The sequence below is a fragment of the Salvia splendens genome, chromosome 12 (genome assembly GCF_004379255.2).
Source record: "Salvia splendens isolate huo1 chromosome 12, SspV2, whole genome shotgun sequence".
NCBI lineage: Eukaryota > Viridiplantae > Streptophyta > Magnoliopsida > Lamiales > Lamiaceae > Salvia > Salvia splendens.
The window spans coordinates 28,174,752-28,185,703 of NC_056043.1; the positions used below are offsets into that span (position 1 = coordinate 28,174,752).

General features: G+C 39.1%; 2 protein-coding genes across 4 annotated transcripts; both read left to right on the top strand.

Annotated features, from left to right (window-relative positions):
• Nucleotides 1-2,873: 2,873 nt before the first annotated feature.
• LOC121758977 (E3 ubiquitin-protein ligase RNF185-like) lies at nucleotides 2,874-4,992 on the top strand. 3 transcript variants are annotated; one of them, XM_042154454.1, is made up of 3 exons: nucleotides 2,874-3,035; nucleotides 3,334-4,088; nucleotides 4,711-4,992. In XM_042154454.1, the coding sequence occupies exon 2, from the start codon at nucleotides 3,368-3,370 to the stop codon at nucleotides 4,085-4,087; it is 720 nt and encodes a 239-aa protein (XP_042010388.1). In that variant the 5' UTR covers nucleotides 2,874-3,035; nucleotides 3,334-3,367; the 3' UTR covers nucleotide 4,088; nucleotides 4,711-4,992. The 3 variants fall into 3 exon arrangements, with proteins under 3 accessions (XP_042010388.1, XP_042010389.1, XP_042010390.1); XM_042154455.1 differs by having other exon boundaries at nucleotides 3,342-4,088; XM_042154456.1 differs by having other exon boundaries at nucleotides 3,360-4,088.
• Nucleotides 4,993-6,050: 1,058 nt separating this feature from the next.
• On the top strand, nucleotides 6,051-10,788 carry LOC121756935 (putative nitric oxide synthase). Its single transcript, XM_042152377.1, has 13 exons — nucleotides 6,051-6,510; nucleotides 6,593-6,778; nucleotides 6,874-6,960; nucleotides 7,062-7,141; nucleotides 7,492-7,573; nucleotides 8,097-8,117; nucleotides 8,226-8,271; nucleotides 8,822-8,940; nucleotides 9,359-9,472; nucleotides 9,555-9,662; nucleotides 9,748-9,837; nucleotides 9,995-10,104; nucleotides 10,209-10,788. Exons 1-13 carry the CDS (start codon nucleotides 6,076-6,078, stop codon nucleotides 10,447-10,449), a joined length of 1,719 nt encoding a protein of 572 aa, XP_042008311.1. The 5' UTR covers nucleotides 6,051-6,075; the 3' UTR covers nucleotides 10,450-10,788.
• The last annotated feature ends 164 nt before the right edge of the window (nucleotides 10,789-10,952 follow it).

Sequence of the window (10,952 nt, forward strand, 5' to 3'; positions counted from 1 at the left end):
ACAGATTTTAATGTATAACAGGTAAAGTAAGAGGTAGAGAGAAAAAGTAATTAAAGTATTGTTAGTGGAGAATGGGTCCCACCTCATTAGAGATAAAAGACTTTCTAAAATTAGAAATTGCGTATTTTTACGGGACGAATTAAAAAGGAAAGAGTGCATATATTCTTGACGGAGGGAGTATATATCTAAAACAATACAAAACTTTTTAGGAAAGTGATACTATTAGGGTGTCCACTATAAGCCAGACGCGGCTATAGCCCCGATCGGGGCGATCTCGGGGCTATCTATAGTGGGGAGAACATCCGCCTCGAGGCGGACGAAATTTTCGGGGCGAGGACGCGCCGAGCCGGGGTGGACGCGGCGAATAGGCCGGCCGGCCTATAGTGGGGCGGTGCCCGGCGCGCCGGTCCGGGGCGATTTTTTTTAATTCAATTTAATTCACCTATAAATACACCTCATTCTATTTATTATTCACACCATTCCAACTCTTCATCACTAAAACTTTCTCTCACTAGAATTTGTGGACTGAAATGGATAATTTGTGGAATGACGTGTGGAATTCTCTTATTCAAGAGGTGCAACACCAGGCCTCCCAGGAGGATGCGGCGATCCCTCGGGTGATTACTCATCGGCGGACCATCCAACGAGACCATAGCGGAGCGCACCAGCGTCTAATGGCGGACTACTTTATGGATAACCCCCGTTATCCACCCGAGATTTTCCGCCGGCGATTCAGAATGTCGCAACGGCTCTTCAACCATATAGCGACGAATTTGGCGGACCATTACCGTTGCTTCACCCTCCGGCGTGATTGCGCTGGCCGGATCGGGCTGTCTACGCATCAGAAGTGCACCGCTGCAATCCGGCAGCTTGCCTACGCCGGACCAGCCGATATGTTCGATGAATACCTACAGATGGGTGAGACGACTAGCCTAACGGTGCTAAGGCAGTTTTGTAAGGGGATCCGGGAAATATTCGGTAGGGAGTTCCTACGAAAGCCCACCTCTGATGAGTGTCAGAGACTGCTAGATATGCACGGTTCGATCCACGGGTTCCCAGGAATGTTAGGAAGCATCGATTGCATGCATTGGGAGTGGAGGAACTGTCCGGTGGCCTGGAAAGGCCAGTTCACAACTGGATTCAAAAGCAAACATCCATCGATGATTCTGGAAGCCGTTGCTGACTACCGTTTGCGGATCTGGCATGCGTATTTCGGTGTGGCAGGTTCGAACAATGACATCAACGTTCTTTAGTCATCGCCGCTCTTCAATGATGAGTGCCGGGGGGAGGGTCCAGAAATCAGCTTCGTTGCCAACGGCACGCAGTACAGTAGGGGATACTATTTGGCAGATGGGATATATCCTCGGTTGGCCGTATTCGTCAAGACAATTCGCCAACGGGTTGGACCGAAGAAACAATATTTTGCGCGCAAACAAGAGAGTGCTAGGAAGGATGTAGAGCGGGCTTTTGGTGTCCTCCAATCACGGTGGGCCATTATACGGTGCCCGACACCAGTTTGGCACGAAGACGATGTCGCGAATATTATGTTAGCATGTATCATATTGCAGAATATGATAATAGAAGAGGAAGGATTTGCGGTAGAGCACTGGGCACCGGAAGATGGCGCAAGTACAAGTCACAGTGTTACCTCCGCGCCGATCCAGATGGGCGTACCACGGAGCATTGAATATTTGATCCAACGTTTCACTCATATGCGCAGGACCACAGCACATACCACACTCCAGGCCGATTTGATTGAAGAAGTTTGGGCACGTAGGGGAGGCGGCGCAGTGTGAACACCTTTGTGATTTTCAATAGATTAAATTTTTGTTGTATAATTTTTCATGTACTTTAATACGACAAAAATTTAGTGTCTAATTTTAATGTCTTCACGTATAGCCGTTTCTTTCTAAGTACGTATAGTCTGATAAATTTAATTATAATTGAATTAACATAAATGAAAAAAAGCTTGGGGCTATTGGAAGTGTCCACTATAGTGGCAGGAACAAATTTTTAGGGCTGTGGACAAAAAATTGGGGTTGTGGACAAAAAAGGAGCGGCTATTGGAGTGTCCGCCTTATAGTGGACACTCTTAGGATGGGAAATATTATCCACTATGTCATTTTAATCATACACTAGATTGTCTAACAGATTAATTAGGCGGAAAGAGAAAATATAATATTTATATTATTGTGAGAAATAACTTTTTCTAAAAATGAAAATGTGATATCTTTAATGGAACAAACTAAAAAGGAAAGTAAGACATCTTTTATGGGATAAAGACGGTACTTATTTAGTAACTCAACATTTGATCATCACCACTTGTTAGTGCTTGTTAGGTAATCTAGATAAGGTCAAGATATATGAGTTATTTGGTAGATAAAAATAAGGTCATGTTAGGCCATCAAAGCTCATCTCGGTCTGCTAAGACCCAAAGCGAATTAATTCAAAAAAGGTGAATTATGTAACAGCAAAAAAGTGAGATAACATATCTTTATTTTAAAACTCATCTTAATTAATTATCTTGTGTTAATTTTACATGTCTACCAAATAACACTTAATGTAATTGAATTTTCATTAATTGATAAAACATTATCCCCTCCGTTCTACAATAAGAGTCTTATTTTGCTATTTCCGTCTGTCCCACAATAAGAGTTCTATTTTACTTTATAAATGGTAAGTACTATCTTATTCAATTTATATTTTATTTTAAAACTAACGTAGAACTATATAAATAAAATTCATATTTCACTCACTTATTCAAATTATCATTTTTATTTTTCTCAAAACTTAATCCAAATCAGAATAGGACTCTACTGAGGGATACCTATATAAGCATAAAAGTTGGACTTACAACGTCAGTCAAATCAAAACTCCAACACAGAGTCAATTCCGCGGCTCCATCCAATAGGATCTCGCTACTTGGTTCCTGCAATTTCACCTGTATTCCTTTTCCCCCAAAACAAGATTTTCGATTCTATTCGAACATCTTCTATTGAATCCGTCGGCGTGGGACTCTCTCCTCCTCGATTAAGGTTTCTATCACTCTCTCCCTCTCTCTGATTTGCTTGTGCTTGATCTGATAAGTTTTACCATTACAAATTTCATCCATATTGGGGGTTTTAGATTTCAAGACCCAGTAATTGTGTAAAATTATTGAAACTTAGATCACGAATTTGTGAAATCTGGATTAGAATTTGCGTTTTGGTAGGTTATAGCTTTGATTTGTTCACTGAATTTACCTTTTATCTTCTCTATTTATCCATCGGATTTACACTAGTATATGTAATTTTCAAGCTATGTGATTGTGGGGTTATAATTATATGTTGGTAGTTTGATAGGCAGTTTGGTGTTTTGAGGTCAAAAAATGGAGGGTGGGTTTGGGGAATCGATGAATAGGCAACCCCCAAGCCCTTCGTTTGCAAGCAGTAGCAATAACAACACTGATGCTGGAGATTTTGAGTGTAATATTTGCTTCGATTTGGCTCAAGACCCTATAGTTACTCTCTGTGGTCATCTCTTCTGCTGGCCTTGCCTCTACAAATGGATTCACATCCACTCTCATTCGCACGAGTGCCCTGTTTGTAAGGCTCTCATTGAAGAGGAGAAGCTGGTTCCCCTATACGGCCGTGGAAAGAATTCTACCGACCCTCGCTCTAAGTCAATTCCCGGAATGGAGATTCCACATCGCCCCACTGGTCAAAGGCCCGAAACAGCTCCTCAACCTGAACCACATGCTAATGCTAATGCCAATGCGTTTGCTCACCAAGGATATGGATTTATGGGAGGCTTTGGCCCCTTTGGTGATTTTGCGCCTGTGAGTGCTAGGTTTGGAGGCTTCACATTATCTGCAGCACTTGGGGGACTATTGCCGTCAATCTTTAACATTCAAGTGAATGGATTCCCAAATCCCAACATGTATGGAGCTGGCCATGGTTTCCCATACGGGTATCATAATACGTTCCGTGGTGCACATGCTCCGGGATTCCCTCATCATCAAAACCAGGAACAGCAAGTGGATTCCAACTTGAAGCTCCTATTCATGGTGGTCGGATTCTGTGTGCTTCTAAGTTTAATTTGTAGTTGAGGTAAATCATCAGTTGGTGCTTCAATTTGACTAATATCAGTTCGTTCTTGTATTATATGCAAGTCTATTTCTTCTATGCAAGTTCTGTTTATTGTATTCTTCGCTTTTTCTTTTTTGCGAGACAAATTTAGTTCTTATAACACCTAAAGTGTTATTAATAATTACTCCGTTTAGTAAGTTTGTTTTAATGTACTGCCAATTAGTGATGAGGTGAAGTATGATAGGAGAGTTACAGGTCTGAGGTTTCTTTAGTTAGCAGTTTGACGTAGTGTCGCGATAGGGCATTGCTGTTGTTGATAGGTACTCCAATTTCAATAAGTCAGTATTCTAAATCACTACAATCTGTACTCAATTCTTAGATTTTTTATGTGTTGTCCCTGTGATACAAAGTTGCATGTTTCACCACTCGGACTCTTTTAATTCCTAGATTTTGTTGAAACAATGGACTCTTTTTTAATCTAACTTGCTCACAAATTGATTTCAGAATCTGATTCTTTATATGCTGGGAAAAGGAAACAAGCAAACAAACAATTGGCATCTTCTGCAGTGACTTAAAGTTCTTTGTTTGGCAAATTTTGGAATTTTTGTGGTTATAAACTATACACCTAATTTGTTTATTACAGGTTGCTCATCAACTCTTGAAGTGGAGGAAAAGTAAATCAAAGAGCTGAATGCTTTGAAGGTTGTTGTATCTGGAAAAACAATTTTAGTGAAATCATGTAAACTTTTTGATGTGGTGGAAAAGTACAAATCAAAGGAAACAATTCTTTATCTGGAGATCATGTTTGATGTACTAACTGGAAAAAGGATTGGGTGTGCAAAGTGTCTAGCCAATTAAACAACATAGTAGTTTGTATTTCTGCAAAACAGTTTTATTTTATTAAAATAAATATTTTTTCCTATCACAACCTCTCTTAACTGATGAGTAGCTGCCAACAAGCCTAAATTAGAGGCAAATTGTTGCCGGTGTATGGCTTCTTTCCAACCATTTCAGACACTCGTCCACATATCGTCACGTCATTAGCAGTTGTCTTGGCGCAGTCGTCTTCTCCCATTCCCTTTTTCTGAAAATTATTTCTTTTAGTTTTTCTGGTTCTTATTATTTATTTGCGTTGAAATTAAATATAGGCTCACATTTAACAATAAAAACTGAAACTAGGTGACTAATTCTCCTCAAATTTTACATCATGTGGCTTAATGTAAAATATTTGTTTAATAATATAAACCAAGCATAATAGGTAAGTAGCTACTCCAAAATAATTCAGATATTGCGTGCTTATTTTTCAAGAGTAACTTAGATTTTTTTAATTAATAAACGGACAGAAATTTAAAGGTTGCATCGCACATATGCGAATGGGGTTCATTGAGACCCCCAACAATTTGATCAACTACCTATGTATATTTAGTATTCTAAATTTATGTATCTTATCATTAGCACAGTTGGTCTAGAATTAGGTTGCAAAATCATTTGGTTTTAGGTATTGCATTTATTTAATCATTCAAGCTCTTGTTTTTTAATGTCTATTTTACTAGTGTTATTTTCTTTGGATATTTCATTTTTCTTATGTCATGTGATTTGGATCCCCAAGTAAAATCTCTGGATCCGTCTGTATGCCCAGCTAACTCGAATCTGAGATTTTTAGTCTTGAAATAATTTTCAATCTTGACATTACCCTAAACTGTGAATGATATTAATCATATTTTCATAAATTGTCACCGGTATATCTTCAAGCTAATATTTGGCCGTATGAGATGTATTTTTCAACTATATATTCTCTAACTTAATTATTTGATTATATTTTAAGAAATTGTTTTAGATAATTATTCTTCTTCAATGAATAAAAGAAGGCTTCGAGTAACTGCTTCACGAAAAACGGTGTGTACAACGTTTTTTCTCAAAAGCGTGATGGTATTTCAGCAACTCTCAAAATATCGAGACGCCTATCGTCTTTTAACGCATTTCGCTACTCTTATCACAGTATACATCAATGGCGTTGGCCACCAAACCCATCTCCTCTCTCTCTTCCCTCTCCTCATTCTCTACTCCCAATCCCATCCAAAACTGTAACTTATTCCTCCTCCATCCCAAATTTCACTCCCGCGCACTACCTCCTCCAATCATTTGCAAATCAACCCAAACCGACGCCGTCGATTACCCGCTGTCAGCGCCCGAACTCGACGGCTCCGGAGCCGCCGCCCCAACCAGAGGCGACCTATTCCTCCAAACACACCACTCTTCAGCCGCTTCCTCCGCTGTTCTCGCTGAAATTAAGAAGAATAAGAAGAAGGAGAAGAAGAAGAATTTAGATAAGGCAGCGAAATTACCTTCCTCTAGTGGCCCTAGCTGTTATGGCTGCGGCGCACCTTTGCAGAAATCCGAACCTGATGCTCCGGGTTACATCGAGCCTGAGACGTATAATTTGGTGAGTTATAGCGTCGTGGGAAAACCCTGGCCTGAATTTATGGTTTGATTGAGCGTTTATGTGTTATATTACGCATTTACAGAAAAAGAAACATAGGCAGCTGCGAACAGTGATATGCGGGAGATGCCGGCTTTTGTCGCACGGGCATATGATCACCGCAGTTGGTGGCAATGGAGGTTATCCCGGTGGGAAACAGTTTGTCACTGCGGAGGAGCTTCGGGAGAAGCTTTCACATTTGCGACACGAGAAAACGCTCATTGTGAAATTGGTAATTGTTTTGTATTTGTGGTGTCTTTTATAGATTGAGGTTGCGTGTTTGTAAATATCTATCTAATTGGGGAATTTGGGGGTAATTGTACGTAGGTTGATATAGTGGACTTCAACGGCAGCTTCTTGGCTCGTGTGCGTGATCATGTTGGTGCGAATCCTATAATACTTGTTGTGACAAAGGTACCTTCTGTAGCTAGTTTTTGCTTCCTTGAGTGTGTTTGTATTGCACTGTTTTGAATGTTTTAAAAATAGCTATGAACTTTTGTCCTTGATTGTTTTAGGTTGATCTTCTTCCAAAGGGAACTGATTTGAATTGTGTTGGTGATTGGGTTGTGGAGGCAACAATGAAGAAGAAATTGAAGTGAGTTGTATTACATTAGCTAGATTGTTATTTAAAGATGAGCGAGCTATGCTTTGCCATTTTGCTTATTTTCCTTTATGCAGTGACACCTTATGCTCCTCCTTTGATCTATTTTAAGTGGAAAATATTGTGATGGCCAGCAACAATGGCTTCGTGAAACAATATTGATAATGCCTGAATGGGCTGCTTCTCTTGGGCACATCCTGATTGCTAAATTTGATTTAGGGGCTATGTTTAATTTATTCCGGAGGAGTAATTATTCTTGAATGCCCAACATGTCATGATTACCTTCCTGTAGTTTCCTCATAGATCGGCTGCTAATCGTTATGAAAAAAAATGCTATCCTGCAGCGTACTGAGTGTACACTTGACAAGTTCAAAGTCATTGGTGGGCGTTGCTGGAGTGATCTCAGAAATTCAGAAAGAGAAGAAGGTCAGTGGCCAACCAAGGCTTCCGTTATTTATTTTTTTGTTTTACTTGATTGGCTGCCTTGAAAATCATGCTTTGAAATGCTTATATCACATATAACCAATTAAATAGCATGCATTTCTGTTATGCCTTTGCATGTTATGAAAAGAACACACTGTTAATCTGGATTTGAATAGTTACACTGTTTTTAATTATTTTTGTAAATATTTGAACTGCTCTCTATAAGATCCCATACATCATCAATATGGGTATATCGGTTGGATGAATATGTTGAGAATATCCCCTATAGATATTATATTGAAGTATGCATGTGCATTTGTAGGCATAATTCTTCCAGTTGGGATTGACCAGTCACTTAAATGTGCTTTTAGGATAAGGTAAACCCACCTTGTGTTTCATGGACTGATTGTTCTGTTGTTTCTTAGTTCATAGATGTATGTCTCCTTTTGAATAATCATTAAGAATCTCGTACACCTTAATGCTTCTTAATACGATAAATACTTTGACACTGGATTTATCATTGCAGGGAAGGGATGTCTACATATTGGTAAGTCTATTCAGTTGTCCGGGTTAAGTGCAGCATGTATCCCTTATGTTCATTTTCTGCTCAGAGACCACGTGAATCTGCTTATGTAATACTTCATTAATCTAACAGGGTTCAGCTAATGTTGGGAAGTCGGCTTTCATTAATGCATTATTAAGTAAGCTTATGCTGTTTTGATCTCCTTACATATTCTTTTATTACAGAATTCATGTATGGGTCCTGAGAACCTTTGATTATGCAGTCGTGCATGCTTTGTTTCATTATTGTGCTTGTTCAGTCTCTCCTCTGATTGATATGTTTACTAAAATTTGCACAAAAATATATTGTCCCAGAGATCAATCATACCTTGAGTCTCATAGCAAAAACATTATCATTAGGCGGGTATATTTTCAATGTTAACGAACCTCAACTTTTCTTGGTTAGTCTTAGTGATGCAGTTTCACCTTGCTTGTGGCTAAATCATCAGCGTTTTGTCTTTTCCTACATCCTTCAGTATTTCAAAACTGTTGAGTTGTGTAGAGAAAATAGAAGAACGCTTTGACACATCCTTTCATGTTCTGGGTTGCCATGCAAGTTGCTAACTAATTCTCACTTTCTCAGTCTTTCCTCTTTCACATTTTTGACCTTTTATAGAAATTATGTTTAGATATCCTCTCTTTGTCATTATAATATTATTAATTACTAATTTGGAGTTTCTCGTGTCATAGAACTGTTATCATATAATGATCCAGTAGCTGCTTCTGCGAGAAGATATAAACCAATTCAATCTGCTGTTCCTGGAACTACTTTAGGTCCAATTCGAATTGAAGCCTTCCCAAATGGAGGGGTAAGTACTATCCAACCTAAGTCTCCAAATGGGCAGTGATCTTATTCTCACCTTCTATTTTCTATATCCGTGTATCAAAAGCAGTTTGTTATGATAATGACTATGTCAGATAATTAGTGCGTCCCAAGTTACTCACAATCAAGCCAATTTTCTTCAAGACCTCACACAACCTTTGTCTTTATCAATATAATTAAATCCCCATGCTTTGATCGCTAGTAGACTTTCTCAATTCTTAGTCATTTTGTTTTTTAACACTATTCACATTATATGAAATGTGGTACCTATCTTACAGCAGAATTTCGAGAACATGAAATAGGGTTTTTAAAAATAAATAAATAATGGTAGCTACTATAAAAATCAGTAGTGGTGATGTTGCATCACTGTTTTATTATCTAAGTGCTGCCCCATTTTGCTGTAGAACTTATATGATACACCTGGAGTTCATCTTCACCATAGGCTAGCTGCTGTGATTCATTCAGAGGATCTTCCTGTTCTTGCACCCCAAAGTCGACTCCGGGGGCAAACGTTTCCTGTACGTTTCTTTCTCAATCTTGTTGACTAGACTACTACTTCTGTTGAACTTACTTCCCCCCTTCGCTTGTGGTGTAAAACAGAACAATTCTCTGATGTTAGATGGCCCATTAATGGAGCAAATCAGATCAAGTGGATTGGTTGGTTTCTCAATCTTTTGGGGAGGTCTTGTCCGAATTGACATCATTAAGGTGTTTGATCATATAACTCTTTCTTATGCAAGTAAGATCATATTCCTAAATGTGTATCTTTTTGTACTGACTAGTACTATGGCAGGCTCTCCCAGAAACCCTTTTGACGTTTTTTGGACCTAAGGCACTTCAACTTCATGTTGTACCTACTGAAAAAGCTGATGAATTTTACCAGGTCAGATTGCTATAACACTGCATAAGATCACCTTCCCCCTTTTCATCATTCTATTGCAATTCTATGCCACAGGCATTGATGTGCATCTCGATCTCTACTTCATTCAGTAGTGATTAGCTTCAGTGGAGGTATACTAAACCTTGTGTGTGAATTGCAGAAAGAAGTTGGGGTCCTCTTGACTCCTCCAACTGAAAAACAGAAGGCAGACAGCTGGATGGGTCTTGAAGTGAAACGTGAGTTGCAGTTAAAATACCATGATGTCGAGAGGTAGGCGAATCCTTCTAAAGCCATAGATTCTTGATATAGTCCCAAGTTTCTTTGTGATTGCTAAAGATTTTCTTCTCTCTGATCTTCTCTGTCGCCCTTCCTAGACCTGCCTGTGATGTAGCTATATCCGGGCTCGGGTGGATAACTGTTGAACCATTTGGCCCATCACCCGTGTCAGATGGAGGCGAAACTGGTGGTGAGATAGTGTTAGCAGTCCATGTTCCTAAGCCCGTGGAGGTTTTTGTGCGGCCTCCTTTACCAGTTGGTGCTGCTGGAGGGAAATGGTACGAGTATAGGGAATTGACGGAATTGGAACAGGAAGTAAGACCAAAATGGTACTTCTGAATCGCTGTAAATTGCATATAAGGTGTCAACTCTACGTATCAAGGCCGCACTTGATTGACAAGATTGGAAGAGGCTTTGGAAACGATACATGTGAGACGCACGATGAGTCCAGAGGAAAGAAGTAAGTACACATATCTGCAGATTTCTGGCAAATCTGTGTCTTTCATTTGCTGGTCGCCGGTTAATTCACCTGTAGGCCTGTGCATTCGTTTGTTTTGTCAATCTAAGTCTGATTGTAAAATTTGTCAATCTAAGGATATTTTTGTCTCTTTACTTAATCACAGGTATTTCCTATATGTTTTTATACAAGTGAATATATTTACATTATTTTTTGGGTAAGTGGTTTCTTTGAATTGTATCCATTACAACTTGTAAATAATTATTAAAAATTCATATATGAACTCATCTTACGGGATGTAGTTTTATAGTTTTACGAATGACTTTCATGTTAACTGAGTGGTCATCTCTTTCAATGCATCCTAAGCCAAGAAGGAATACGCCCT